Source organism: Manis pentadactyla, chromosome 4 (assembly GCF_030020395.1).
Source record: "Manis pentadactyla isolate mManPen7 chromosome 4, mManPen7.hap1, whole genome shotgun sequence".
Lineage (NCBI taxonomy): Eukaryota > Metazoa > Chordata > Mammalia > Pholidota > Manidae > Manis > Manis pentadactyla.
Genome location: NC_080022.1, coordinates 50,522,800 through 50,538,304, shown reverse-complemented (window position 1 = coordinate 50,538,304; position 15,505 = coordinate 50,522,800). Strand labels below are relative to the sequence as shown.

General features: G+C 40.8%; 1 protein-coding gene across 10 annotated transcripts in view; it reads right to left on the bottom strand.

The window, feature by feature from the left end:
• Positions 1-2,617: 2,617 nt before the first annotated feature.
• The window catches only part of NFIA (nuclear factor I A), a 351,544-nt gene continuing 338,656 nt past the window's right edge, over positions 2,618-15,505 (bottom strand). For all 10 annotated transcript variants that reach the window (XM_057500256.1, XM_057500257.1, XM_057500255.1 and 7 more), the window contains one exon: positions 2,618-9,987. In XM_057500256.1, coding sequence (XP_057356239.1) covers positions 9,970-9,987 — 18 coding nt within the window. In that variant the 3' untranslated portion in view covers positions 2,618-9,969. The remainder of the gene's footprint in view (positions 9,988-15,505) is intronic.

Sequence of the window (15,505 nt, the reverse complement as noted above, 5' to 3'; positions counted from 1 at the left end):
ATTCATTTACCCACATCATATTCTCATAAGGTAAGTATTATTCTTATTCCCACTTTATAGACAGGAACATCGAGGCCCCTAGCATTGCAGAACTAACATGAGAAACTGAAATTTAAGCCCAGCTGTGTCTATTGTAAAACCTTTGACTGTATTTTTTTTTTTATGCTATTTCTTCCTACTTGGTTGAGGCAGGTGTTGGATGCAAGTTTTTTCAGAATTCACCTGAATAGAGACTCGGAAATGACATGGAAGATGGTTTATGCCACCAGTGCACTGAAAGATTTTGGATCCACTAACTTATTTTTGTAGTTACAACATTCGTGTAGCATTTACAATGAATGTGCCAGGCCCCTGCTAACTATATTACCAACATTAACTTACCAAATATTCACAACAGTCCTGTGAGTACTTCAGTGATACCCTTATTATGATCATCTTACCACTGGGGAAACTGAGGCGCTTGCCAACATGGCAGAGCTATTAAAATAGAGCCAAGATTCAACCCAGGCATTCTTGCACCTCAGTATGCTTTTGATCTCTACATCACCTTCACCTCTGACCCCTACACAGGACCTGTCCTAGAGTAGGTCAGTAAAGGTGAGGTGTTGACAGACTTTAATTCCAACTTCTTCACTCCAAATAGTAAAGACTGAAGTGCCTACTCTTGGCCAAAGTAGTAACCGAAAGGTACTAACTGATTCTGCCTAATCTAAACTCTGAGGCACACACATATGACATTGTTCTCTTCACCTGAGTCAGAAATGTGTTTGGGGGACTGCTGATTATACCTTTTTGAGAGCTGCAATAGTAAGAGATAAAATATTAAACTTAATGGGATAAATCACCTATAGCACTTGGCACATAAAGAGCTCACTACACAGTAGCAATTAATATCCTTATTAATCTCTCTGATCTGCCCCCTCCTCATGGCCACCACGGCCCCGGCGGATGTCCTCACTGATGACTGCAGTGGTGTTCTCACTGGGCATTGCCACTCTGCACACCCCACCTCCTCTCCAAAAGCTAAGCTGTAATAATGCTCTCTAGCTTTCCTTCAGGGAGGACTATCCACCTGGGATTATGGAACAGGGGCATGGCCTTGTGACATGCTCTGGCCACTGAAATGTGAGTGGAAGTGGTGTCAATCCAGATGGAAGTGTTCAAAGCCAGTGCATGTCTTGCTATGTGCCATTTTCCTTTGTGCTAACACATTCAGCAATGGTCCCCATGGTCGCTGCCTGATGGGTCCCAGAATGAGGAGATTCTATACAGAGGCCCCAGATAATTCTTGACAGACATGCAAAATAAGATGTAAACCTTTGTTGTAAACTGCTGACATTTTGGACTTGTGTCACAGCATCGATCTGGCCTAATCTGATTGATAAATGTTTTATGATGCCTTTAGAGGGTAGGACAGAAGTCCCTTATTTTGTTTATTTTGCCCACTAGACTGCATCCTTTTAAGAATAGTTGCCCAGTATTTACTTCCCATCCCTAGCCCCTGGCAGTCTCTGGCACATATGGGTACTCAAAACTATTTATTTAATAAATACTTGAGTTAATATATTGCAGCGATCATAGGATGGGAGTTGAATTGAATCCCACCCTGCCGTTTATTTGTTGTATGACCCTGGGCAAATTAGTGAATCTCTGCCTCAGCTTTCTCATCTGTGAAATGAGGATAAAAATAGTACCTATCTTATAGGGTAAACATATGACATTTAATGAGGATTAAATAGACTAAGATATGTATGTTGTTTGTTTACTTATTGTCCCCAGTCTCCAAGCCCACCCTTCCATGCCCCGTTCTGTGAAGTTGGTGGCTTTTTTCACTACATTTTCTAGACTCCCTTGCTAGATGGTTAGATGGAGCCAGGGAGAGGACACTGGCAGAAGCCTAGGAATAGGAAGGAAGGGAGAGAAGGGACTTCCTTCCAGCCTCAGTTCCTGTCTGCACCATTACAGCTGTGGAGGATGGACATCCCCACACCCTCCAGCATCCACGTTCCCGGCACTGGCATGCCTTGCTTCTGCTCAAGCACTAATGCTGTTGGCTGAATCTTCCTCAGTGATCCTAGACCAGCCACCCCACAACCTCTCAGAAGTCTGAGTGACAGCCGTGAGCTGCCCCTGCCCTCATCATGACCCCTCTCAGTAAAGATGCAAATGCCAGCCATGTGCGGCCTCTCCTCGGAGCTCCTCGTTCCTGGGGACTAACCTCCCCCTTTGGTTTTCCCAGCTCCGGCGCTGGCGGCTGTGTCCTACAGTTGATTCCATCTCCACTATTTCAGAGACCCTGTTGGAAGACCTGTTGGACCCACTTCTGATTCCTGCTTGGGCCCTAACTGATACAATACCTTCGGCACTTACATCAGTAACAGGTGCACGGTAAGCACTAGGGTGGTGCACGTTCTGTATCTGTCTGTCCAAGTAGGTGAAAAAAACATTGCCCACCGAACCCATGAAGGGTGTGGAGTGCTTGACATCCATCCGGGAGAGTGCAAACTCCACGGTCCGGGAAGACTGTCTTCTGGGGAACCTCCAATCCACGCTAATAGCTGTCACTCAAGTATGAAGACTCAGGCATGATTTACAGCAAATGATGACGCAGTTTCCATAGCATTAGCAATTTTTTATTTTTCCTTTTTTGTTGCATAGGAAATGCAGTACTTGCTTCCAGTAATTGTATTGTAATGTGAGAAGGTGGTAGCACTAATGGTTGAATACAAGAGTTAAACTAATCCACACCAGCTCAAAAAACCTGTGGAGATTTAGTTGAATAAGAATGGACGCCCACAGTGATTCTCAACCAATTACAAATTTTCACAGAACACAGTAAAACTAAAAGGGTAGCTATGAGAGTCAATACAAGCATATGAGAGGCACAGGGGGCCCGGCTCATAAAAACAAACGTCAAACCAAGTTATTAACACGGGGGGTGTCTGGTTTCACAACAGACATCTAATCATCCCTGGAGGTGTTCAGTCCCCTCCCCCCACAAGCTGAAATGACAAACCAAGGTACCTAAGTGGACAGGTTTCCAAGGGTGGTGGGAAAAGCCCCCAGTGCACTTCGTTCTGGGTAAGAGGTCAGGGCTGTGGGGTGAGGCGATCATGATTTTGCCTTTGAAAGTCTTCTGTAAGGATCTCTTAGGGCCTGATAAAGCTCTGGTTCCAGGGCTAGTCCCAGCTCAGTTGGGGACATTCCCACATGCCTTTGCAGTGCAGAGACTGGTCTGAGACCAGGGAGGAAGAACAGAGCTGGCAGCTCTCTCAGATCTCCATCCCATTGCAGCTAGTGTGGCCTTGTGACCTTTGATTGAGATGTTAAAAAAAAAGTGCTAATATATATTTAAAAAAAAAATTAAGAACAACACAAATAGAATCAAAGGGGAAAAAGAACTCCTGCCATTCTGAGAAGTTGAGCGTAAAGACGGTAGGAAAAATGGCCCAATTTATTGGAAACTATTTGTCCTTAAAACCACCAGGGAGATACAGAGTTCACATGGCCTGACCCAGTGTTTTCCACCGTGAAGGTGCTGTGGCTGCAGTGGTGGTGGTGGGGCACTACCACCATATACTCTTGGGGTCCAGACACGTTTTGGAAATTGCGTGTTTTGAATGAAAAGCACTGGGAGCCTGCAGGCGGAGCTCGTGATGAGGCGGGGCCCTGCTCCCGATGCTGCTGCCCCCCTGTTCGCATCCCCCATGGCGGGTGGTCCCCTCACCCTTCTGAGCGCTTCCCTTTCTGCTCCCTACTGCCCCCATCCAGTCACGTAACCAACCCTTTGAGGCAGGAAAAGCAGATGGGTGCTGTTGTAGGGGAAAAATAAAATGAGATGAAACTTACTTAATTTGGGAAGCAAGTAGTTTCAAATTTAGGCCAAAAAAAAAAGTATATTTTTAAAATCCCGTGTTAATAGCAAACTTCTTTTTCTTATGAATCGGGCCCAAAGTTTGTACAGAGTTTTATTTTTGAAGAACATATTGCAACTGTGCATGAAACTAAATAGCCATGTGATTTCTTAAAGATTTTTTTTTCATTTTTTTCTCTTTTAATATGAGGAAGTCTGGTGAGAAGACGGATCAAGCATGGGTACCTGGCTGAACATTGTCCATTAAGAACACGCTGCAGGTTCAGCATAGCTTCAGTCGAGGGTCAAGGAAAATGTCCCTCACTTGGAAATGTTCTCCGAGTGTCTTCATAGCAGAGTTCTTGAAATTCAAACAGTCGTTTTGAGACAAAAGTCTTGCCAGGGACTGATTTCTGAAATCAAACAACCCATGCTTGTCCCCTAGGAAGAAAGAAAACAAAAAAACAAAACAAAAACAAAAACACAAGTAATACTGAATTTAAGTACATGTATACCTCCAAAATACTGAAAACAGCCGAAATCAAGAAAAGACAGAATTTGCGTTCTCAGTGAAATACCTTTAAACCTAGCCGACAAGAACCAAGTCAGAAAAAAAGACTAACATAACTCTGAGTAATATTCATACAGTTCACTAAGCATTATGGAATAGCATGCATTAATATTGTACGGTTATTTTACATCACCTATACCAGAAGGTCCTGACTGACAGACAGCGAAGGCTACCGGTGTAGAAAAATCTTACTTCAGAAGAGCAATATAATACAGATTTCACAGGCACTACATTTTAATATATCAGGTATTATGCTGGTTTTCTTATAATTCTTTCTGTCCTAAAGCTGGCATTATAACAATGACCAAAAAGGCAAGAATTGAAGTAAACGGAAAGAAGATACCAAAGTTGATATAGTTTTTTCTTCAGATAGATTAGTGCATAGTTCTCATGCAGATAAACACTGCTATGCATTTACACTGTTGGAAAGCAGAGTGAATTGAGCCCAAGTTGTCACATTTGTGTAAATCATTTTGTCAGCCTGTAATAGCACCATGTAATGGATTTGCATTAAACATTAAATTGATTTCAGAATTGGTGACACAGTATTCACTACAGTTAAGTGCTATGGAATAGCTTCAATGTTACCTGCTATATATCAAAGCAATTTTCATCCCACTGCTTTTTTTATTGGAAAAAATAAAAGGAAAACATACACGACACTAATTAGACGAATGCACAGCCTTGGACGTGGAGAAGGCAGAGAGGGTTTACTGTCAAACAGTAAGTACATGCATTGACTTCAGGACGACATTGGCCTTAGAAACCAATTTGAACGAAAGCTCTGCCGGTGGGCCGTGCAGCTTTCTGACACTGTCTGGCGACAGGTCTCGGAGGGTGGGTGGTGAGGTGCCACTGAAGCTCTCCTTACATTACCATGCCAGTTGTGTTTTAAATTTGTTCTATGGAGGCCTGCTACCGGGAAAAAAAGAGAGAAAGAAAGAAAGAACAGACGAGAGAGAAAGAGAGACAGACACACAGAAAGAAGGAAAGAGTGAGAGAGAGAGAGAGAGAGAGACCACCACCACTATGGACAAAGATATTTCCAGAGACATGATGCAAAGTACATTAAATGCCATTCTTAGAAACCCCACCCCCCAAAAACAATCACAAGGGAAAAAATGTCTTTCTTAATGCAAATTTTATAAATACTTCATGACACTGGAACTACACGATTCCAAGTATATGGGCATGAGTTTGAAAAGTGAAAGACAAACTTTTTGAGATGGGTTTTGCACATTCCTGTGGGCTGACTGAATACCTGACTCTGGAAAGTTTGGGTTCCTTTAACACTTCGACTGTCAGAAAAAGGACAGAAACTTCCGGAAGTGTACCTTGTCGGTAGCCCACACCTGGCTTCCAGGTCGGGGTGGGTAGCACTGATACTAAGTAACTGTCATGCCAGGGTGTGAAGAAACAGAAAGGTGGGTTCAGAACGCAAAGGAAGAAAAAGGCTCTGGGATGGACAGAGTGGGATGAGGAAGGGGGCCTCTGCCCATGAATGATTAGAAAAGGAGTGGCTTGGTGACAGGGGGATGGGCCAGAAAAAAGTATATAGGAAAATGGTAAGACTTAGTGTTTGTGCCTCTGACTTCAATTCCCAAAGAAAAAAATACGGGGAGTTATTTGAGGGACTTATCTTGGCCAATATTGTTAATGCCATTTGATGGAAGAAAAAAAATTCAAATGTGTCTCAGAATCAAGGTTTGGGCCTTCAAATGCTGATAGTCCTCAGTCTGTCTGTCTACACATCCCCCGGTAGCAAAGTCTCCTCAAATGTCTTCTCTTGGCTTTAATCTAAAAAGGTAAACACTCATATTGTTGGTGTTTCTTTTTTCCTGCTTGATCATAACTCAACTATAGTTTCCTGCTGCTTTCTGGACAATGAAACATGAACAAAAATGTAACTTAGTGTATTTAATACTTAACCCCTGTTCATTATCACCCTAGACTGCCTCCCTAATGTTTTAAAGCCTTTAAAACATTTTTTTCCTGCAAATCTGTTCAGAGTTCCCTAATTTTAGCTTCATCAAACTTAATACAACAAAATACCTTCAAAAATACAGCATACCTGTAACGTCCATTTACAATGGTTTTTCAGTAGACCTATACTTCTCAAGCATAGGAATATGCTATACCATTGAGAGAAAAAAAAAACTGTATTTAAATACTTACAAAAAAAAAGGAAACAGGAAAGTTTTAAACTTAAATCCAGTTCCCAAAGTTGCGGGGAGGAGGTGGGGGTGGGGGAAGAAAGAAAAGCAATTCTATGAACGCTGCTTTTTATAATGAACAATCAGAAATTTCACTAGGCTAATTTGACAGAAATTTTTCCTCATTTAAACAACATTACAAAAGTCCTGCATTATAAAATAGGGTAGAATAAATCAGTGTAATCAATAAAACTATACAACAATACAAATTACATATCTTCTGAGTGGGCAGTTTATTCTCTCTCTTTGCAGTCATGACTACAACATGCTCACTAAAAACAACTAAAACTGCCCAACTATTGCTTAGTTTGTTTTGTTTTAAAAAAAGGGTGCAATTTTACTGTATATACAACCAATTTACTGGTAATACCTTGGCTTATCGCAAGGTTCTGACAAAATGTTTGTCTAGGCTTTTTTCCCTTCACTGTGAAGCACTGAAAGCTGCTATTTTTTCTTTTTTTTTTCTCTTTTTTCTTTTTTTTTAGTGCACATATGTCATAATAAAGTAATGCCCAGCTAAGTGCTATAGGGGAAGGCAAAGTATGCTGGCTGGCTATAGGAAGTGACACCATATACTGACAATCACACCATACAACAGCGCCAAATGACTATTCAACCACTTATCAGACACATATGAAAATCCAAAATGTTTTATTTTATTTTTTTTTCCTTAAATAGAGATAACCAGTAAACAATTTTCAGAACTTGGAAGTTTAAAAACGTGCATATAAAAATGGGCATTATATACTTTTTATTGAATGTGGATTGACTGCAGTCTGCTAAGAAAAATGGGGTGTGGGAGCTGAAGAAAAAGGAAGTTGTCTTTTTTTTTTTTAAGGCTTGCTTGTGAAAGGAACAGTTGTAAAAACAAAATTGCTTGAAGCAGGGTCAGCTTAGTGCTTCACAGTTTGACTGCTTCTCTAAGAGGAGCCCTTCCTGCGCACGTGCATTCAAAAATCACAAAAAAAGTACAAAGACAAACACCTAAAACACACTGCGTCAAGTGCAGCATCGACTTTGGTCAAATAAAAAAAATAAAAAAAAATTAATAATCGCTAAGCTTTTCTACACAATATAAGCAGGTATTGCATATTTTCATATATCTGGGGCAGGGGGAATAAAGGAAGACTCCAAATAAATTGTAAAATGCAGCAACATCCAAAATACTGATATTCTAAGCGTCTACAGATCTCAGAATAGCACTGCCACTGACCACAGAGGACAATAAAGACTACTGCTATCTGCGGAACGACTAACTCTCTATTTAGTTCTAGATGTTGAAACTGACAATGGCTGACATAAAAGTCACATTTACAAAAAGTGTCTCCAAATGCTTGACTAGGGAAAACCCCCTTTCAATAGAGGAGCATGTGCAACAATTCCACAAATAATCGCTATCCAGGGCAAGGCACATTGATATGGAATTTTTGTTTTCGTGCAAATTAAGGAAAAAAAACAAAACAAAACAACATCGTTTCGGAGGGGAAAGATGAGGAGCAAAGTGTCTTCCCAAGAATTTCAGTTACTTGATTGTATAGGACAGTAGTAGAACCCTTCTGAAGGGCTGAAAAACATAGTTTAAAGGCAAGTGCCTAGAGTAGGGATTACAATATTGTGTCTTAATGCACTCTACTTTATCCTACATTAACTATATAAAAATTAGTTACTAACACTAGAACATGCAGAGACTTTCTCTGGTCAGCAAGGCTTGCTGACCAGAACATATATATATGTATAGTATAGGAAACCTTCTTGAAGTTGCATGGGAAGCAAAGGGGTGCTTCGCTGTCTGGTAGAAAAATCACTTGCACTTTTTTTGTTTTTTTTGTTTTTGTTCTTGGTTTTTTGTGTTTTTCTTTTTTACATAAGATACAGGACATTTGGGGGTGCAAACTTTTTCTTTTTCCCTAACAAGTACCCTTGAACTGAATGGGCACCAGCATTTGTGTCAGTATTGGTTTCATTATTATTTATTATTTTTTTTCCCATAGCCCAGCTCAGGGGCACAAAGGTCTTTAAAATTTCTGGACAATCTCTGGTACAATGAAGTGTCTGATAACTGATAAATCCTATGATGCCAGATACATGTAAAAATTTTCAGACTTGGCATAATCCATTATAGTGACTTCTAGCTTATAAAATTAACAGATACCATGATTTCATTTTAGTTATGTGCTTTGATAACAGAAAATAATTAATTAGCATTTAATGTAGTTAACATATTGTGGTAAAGCACCATTAGATTTGTTTTTTTGTTTTTTTTTTAAATTTTCCTTCAGTTTTTAAAGGGATACAAGTTTAACAATAAAAAACATAAAAAGCAAAAATAGCTCCCCTTTTTCTTGCAAGGCTGTTTTTTTACCCCAATAATTTAGAGTCCTGGGGTGGAAGGACTTGAAAAACAAAAATAGAATTTTCAACAATCTCTATCTTACAAAGATATTTAGCTATCCAATGAAATTGCACTTTACTCAATTCAAAATTCGATTGTTTTGATTGATTCCTGTCAGTTTCTGTCAAAACAGACCATCTTCCCCATTTCCATGTGAATTTGTGTGTCATTGTTGAAATTGTTGAAAAAAATGTTTTTTTTTTTTAATGTAAGTGCAGCATCTCAAAACTTTTAAAAAACTGAATAGTAGTAGTAGTAGTTTGCCATTTTCGGAATTGTTCTGCAACGTGAGTGGATTCACTGTCCTTGCGGGCCATGTTATATATTTAACTGCTGACTGCTGACTGCTGACTGCTGACTGCTGAACCAAACCAAACTAAAAGAAAAAATAAAAAAGGAACATAAACTGCATTTTCTTCTTCCAATATGTTACAGAAAAACATTGCCCTTTGACTGTCCCGTAAGTTATATATTGCAGATCTCAGCTACTACAAAAGATTTAGTTCTCCATGTGCCCCCCAGTTGCTCAAGGAGGCTCACACCTGTGTGGGTAAATTCATGAAATACTGTGAAACAGCCAGGCTCCGTAAGGAAAGTGTGTTACAACGGGAAGTCAGTGAGCAAGGGTAAACCTCCTCTAGCCCCATCACCTAATGCTCACGATACCACAGACACACTTCAAATGGTACAAAGCCCAACCATTTCCAGCACCATATGAGAAAATTACAACAGTCCCTAAAGTATTTAAAAAAAAAATCCCAAAGGTTATGGCCATTGCTGTTTGACCATAATGCTTGCTGTTTCCATGTACAAGTTGATTTGATTCTCCCCTTCCACTGACAGTGAAGGTGTAACTGCGCTGGGTTGGGGATGCGTCCATGTTACAGAGTTGAGAAGGGGTCAGGTGGTCTGTCTGGTGGATGATGGGACGCTGTGACTTTTATCCCAGGTACCAGGACTGGAAGACAAAAGGAAAGTGCCATTAGAGATCTGATTTGGAAAATAACATACTTCAGAAGTTGCTCTTCCAATGGTGAAATTGGGATCTGTGTTGGAGGGAGGGCAGGTATTCACTGGGAAAAATAAAGGAAGGACAAACAGTAGTTAAGTCTTCAGACACTGAAGCTGATCATACTCCTCTGAAACTGAAATTCAGCATTTTCGGTGGGGTCTGCCAACATTCCGAGTGCGTCTTACAGAATAAAGTATTTATGTCCACTTGAAATGCAAGTTTGTTTCGTGAATTCTCATGGGGGCAGCTATAGGAGGATGGGAAGCTACATCATCTTGTTTTCATTGAAGCTTCAGGGCCTAGCACAGGGCCCAGAACAGAAGGTTCTCAAGAAGAAAGAGCTGAATGATTGGAGAGTGGGTGAGGGGAGAAGTTCCACGTGCTGATGAGTGTCTACTCTGACAGCTTTCCCATCTCCTCTTCAGTGAGACGTAGACACTGACGATATTATTGTGACGTTCTCTTAACAAGCAGAGATGATCAATAGTGGTATAAGAATAAATGGATGTACAGCGTGAAAAGTGCTACACCAAGAGTCCTGGGTGATTTTGGACAAGTCACAGCATCTTCCTGATGCTCAATTTCCTCATATGTACATGAGGTAGATTTTGTGATATACAATGCTCTTTTTGGCTCAATATTTCTAAAATAATATTTTCAAGAACAACATAAAATAATCAAGTGGTACCAAGATGTCTATTAGCTACCACGATGTACAAGGGGGAAAAAATGACACCACTGTGTAGCCCTTGATCATGCTTTTGTTCGTTCCACATTTATTTAGAGTCTTCTGTATGCCTGTTGGGCCCAGTGATCAGTTCATGAATCCTTAGGTGATCAGCTTTGGGCAATAAATAGTCTGGTGATACATCATTTTATACACTGGCATTTCTTTCTGTGATAGCTAAGCCAAGTAACCAATTACCATCTAATATCAGAGTCAGTTTTTCAAGTGAAATAACAAAGTATATGGCTTTTGACAACTTTTGTCTAGAAATATCCTGTTAAATTGTCAGAAAAATCACCAATGTCCTACAAAAGTGAATGCTTCTGCCATCTCTGAGTTTACAGCATTAGACAGGGGTGTACTGGGGTTGATTCAGTCATAGGAGGCCTCATCCATGCCCAAGAGATCCAGTCAGGTAGAGTAAGGACGCATTTGATCACAGGGATCAATGATGAAATGACAGCTACATGGAGGTAGGGATAGGATCTCCTGGTCACACAAGCTGCCATTGATTTCCAGAGGACTTGGAAAACACCTAAGCCTGACCGAAAAACTACTCATCCTGTATAGTTTTAGTTGTTATTCTTTGACCACAAGCTTTGAGGAACACAATAAAGCCTCTTGTGTCCTGAAAGAAAATCATCCTGGCAAATGCATGTGGCCTAAATCTAATGGGACAAAAGAAGAAGGGGAAAGAATGGAGGAGAGGCAAACTCCAAACTGTATTTTTTGCAGGCTTTTCCTAAGAGCTGACTCTGATTCATGTTCTCCCTTTAAAAAAGATAATTTCAGACTTGAGGTGCAGCAAATAATGATGATGCTTACAATTTCTGCTCTCACTTTCTGAGTCAGTTGTGAAATTCCAGACTTCTTACATCTGACATTGAGCAGTAGTTCTCGAAGCTAATGCCTTCGACCCAGTGAGTCAGCAGGGGGAGCAGTTTTCCATACCACAGTTTCTGGACACAACCTCCACTCACTACAAAAAGCTGCAGTGCCTCTGCACTTCTCTTAAAAAGCAAAGCAAAAAAAAAAGTTTCTTCACACATCTTACTATTCAGTGTGTGCCTTGCAGACAAGGTTACCCCAGAGCAGCTCTGTAATCCTTCACTGAAATAGGCTTTATTGATTGCTCTGGTCTATTGTTCTCTTTTCAAGTCCCCCAAGTTCAAGTTCATCCTGGTGTTACATCATGTCTGGTTGCTAAGAGCAACCAGACAGACCCAGACGTGACTATCATTAGCAAGAAACCCTCCACTCTCCTCCCACCAACCTTGCAGTGGCTCTGACGTAGCAGGCTCACTGCAAACACATTGAAGTATTTATTCTGCCTAATTTATGACCTACACAGCACGCAAGACCCCCACTCCAAAAACCAACACTGTTGTATATTTAATTAATCTGTCTTTCTCTGGCACTTGGGAAAGTTAGACAAAGGACTAATTATTGTGTTGCACTCTCCACACTTTTCTTTTGGGGGGTGGGTATTTGCATGGGAAAGAAAACTACAAGGCCTGGTGTTGCCCCCCACCCTTCCCCTCCCCACCTTTTCTTTTTGCCCTATTGACATTTTGTGAAATACTTTAGCTGCTTAAGGGAATTAGAAAAAAAAATGTGATGTGAATGTTACTCCTTCTGAGTTGGTATTCAGTAACACAAATCAACTCATGACATGTTTAAATTTAAATGCTAACCACACACTCTCAGAGTTACTTTAAAGGTTAGTTTTTAATCAATAGAAGTTGCTGACTCTGGATTTTTGAGCTGTGCACTGCAGCCCTTGGGCTTTTGTCTACCGCTAAAGCTTTCAAACTTTTTTTTTCCTTGGGATGATTTTAGCAATGATTTTCAGACACAGAAGGCTATTGTGCTCTGACCAGCAACATGTCAATAGAGGAGCCAGTTGCCCTGTGGTGGGGTGTCAATATGACTCCTGAAGGCATGGGTTGGGGGTCTTTAATAACCCGTGAATAAAACTTAATTAACCCTTTCAGGCCCAAACCAAAACCTATTCTTAAACTTTTTCACTCCTGTAATTTGACTATTAGTACTTATTTCAACATCACACTAATCTTCATGACAATTAACCCAGCTACTTGACCAAAGGCTTTCCAGAAGGGGAAGTCAGTCGGTTAGGGGAGCTACACAGGGATTTGGTGTGCGTGTGTGTAAAATGAGCGGTCTCTTTGTTTAAATCACTTATTTGTAGAGACGGCAGATAGTTATAATAATAATAATAAATTCATCCATTTCACCAGATTTTCTCATGTCTGGTGTGAAGCTGAAGATGTTCCTAATTCTGTAATGATGAGCGTGATAGTTGCACATGTATAAGCCACTTGATTTCTATAAGCTTCCATGAACTACTTACTAATAACTGCAAATGGACAAGGTAATGTTTGCAAAAGCCCATTTTTCTCTTGTGGTATTTTCCTGAATAATCCATTGTTCAAGCAGTGAAACTTTCGAAACATTGTTTGAAGAATGATCCTGAGCATTTTCTTTTTGAGACATAAAAGAAAAATATGGAAGAAATCTGAGATTTTCAACTGTCGGGATTGAGTAGCAAATCACTGTGAAAATGTTGCCACATTAAACAGAATTCATATACAGAGAGTCAAAAAGTTGTCTTCAGACATTTACTGACATAAGCTTAGGTTTCCTATGGTTTCTGCATTCATACTTTATAGCTCCTTAATCTAACCTACTGTATCCAGATGGACTACAAAGGAATGTCTGTCCCTTATCTGCAGTGAGTCTCAATATTACAATACAATATAGGATGATGTTATCTTGAGACATTTACATTAAGGAAGTAAACAGAGCTTTGATCTTTTTTTTCTTCAGGAACTTTCAGCTAGAGTTGTTTGGAGGTCCATAAATCCACACTCCCACAAAGGCCCTGGTTAAGTAAAATTACTCTCTTGCATTCACAATTTCTACAGTTCGGGATGTACTGGGGGGGAGAGGAAGAGAGGGGGTAATTGTCCTCTCTCAGTGTTCAAGGTGAAACATCAAAAGAAACCTGCAGTCCAGGACCAGAGCTCAGCTTTCCTTTTCTCCAGTCAAATGAAGTAGTAATCTCATCAGGTTGGAAAGTGCTGACTAAGGATTTAATAAAGTGCCTGCAGATGTGGCGTCTCTAAGGTATTCAACTCATGTAATGCAAAACAGCTCCACACAGAACGTGCTTATAAAATTTCATTTAACCATTGCAGTGCAATTTTTTTCCCACCATTCTCTAAGGAATTTTATCACACTTCCCGCCCCTTAATTTACAGCTCCATGAAAGTTCGAATCCCGTTCTGCTGGGACTCTGGAATACTCACAGTAGTCAGGTTTATGAACCATAAACAGTATCTATCCGGCTGCATCCTAAACAGGAAGGCTGAACCGGCAGTAGGTGCCTTTGACCATGCCAGGCTCTTTCCTTTTCTTACTCCGCATGGACCGCAATTAGGAAACTGAGGGAAGTTTGGTCATGAGCTTGCCATTGACATGGTTGATGAAGAGACAACCCTTCTGTTAACGACAAACATGCTAGTGCAAAGGACGACTTTTTAAAAAGACCTTTAACATACCCTTTTCACTAAGACGGCAGGATGTATATTTTAACAAAAGGAAATACAAGTCTCTATGAGATAGCTATATTTTACTTTAGCCACCAAAACAGAGGGTGCTTGGGGTGAGGGTGGGGGAGGGGAGGGCGGAACAGACTGTGACGCAGCAGAATCTGTTTTTCAAATTAAGAACTTAAACAAAAGGCCTCAAGGGCAAAGTTGAACACCGGAAGGAGGTTGTTAATGTGGAATCCAGGCCTGGGCGTGACACTTTGCTTTCTTCTCCAGGCAAAGGTGGGTTATTTAAGGACATTCACACCCATAAAACTCAAACATGCCCATCCAGGGAGGCCTCGGCCTCACACCCCCACAGGCTGACTTGCCGTCAGCCCCCAGAGAGGACATTGCCAAGCAGTACTGAATGAGTTAGGGTCACCATTTGGACTGTCTCCACTGGGTCTCACTAATCCAGTTAGTCATTTCTGGCTTCCTGCTTCAGAGCATTTCTTCACTTACTCAGCGAGTACCGGGGACCTACTGTATGCTCAGCACTATGTATGCTAGGCTCTGGGGATATAATGAGTACAGTAAATAGGGTCCCTGCTCTTGAGTTGTGCAGAAAGAAGCACTGAATTTTAGACTTCAATACATTTCAAGATATCAGGTACCCTGCTTTTCTCACAGTAGGATCTTTATAAACTTATGTCAACTGATGAAGCTGAGGATCCAGTGACTGCGGGGCCCAGGATTCAGTCCGACTTTTTCTAATGACTAGTTGTGCAGTGTCAAGTAAGTGGGTCCCTGTCCCCAGGCCTCCAGAGGACTGCCGTGAGGGTCATTCTGTATTACGTGAGAGGAAAGCAGTTTTCCACACTGGTTTCTTCTGAAAAAGGTGACATGCTATACACAGGTGTCAGTTATTGGTAACGCCAGCCACAGGCTTTGATCTCTGCAGTCATTTTTCTTGTCTGATTTTGTTAATTAAAGAAAGTCTGTTTTCAATAACACTAAACCAAGACTTGTTTATTGTACAGGAAACTATTAAAACATTAATGGGCCATGATTGGCCCTGCTTACCTTTGTGGCCTTATCTTTCCACTCCTTGTGCTCAACACTTGTGCTGTGTTAAAACTTCTTCCAGATCCCCTAAAGCCAAATGCTTTCTCCCTGCGGGGGA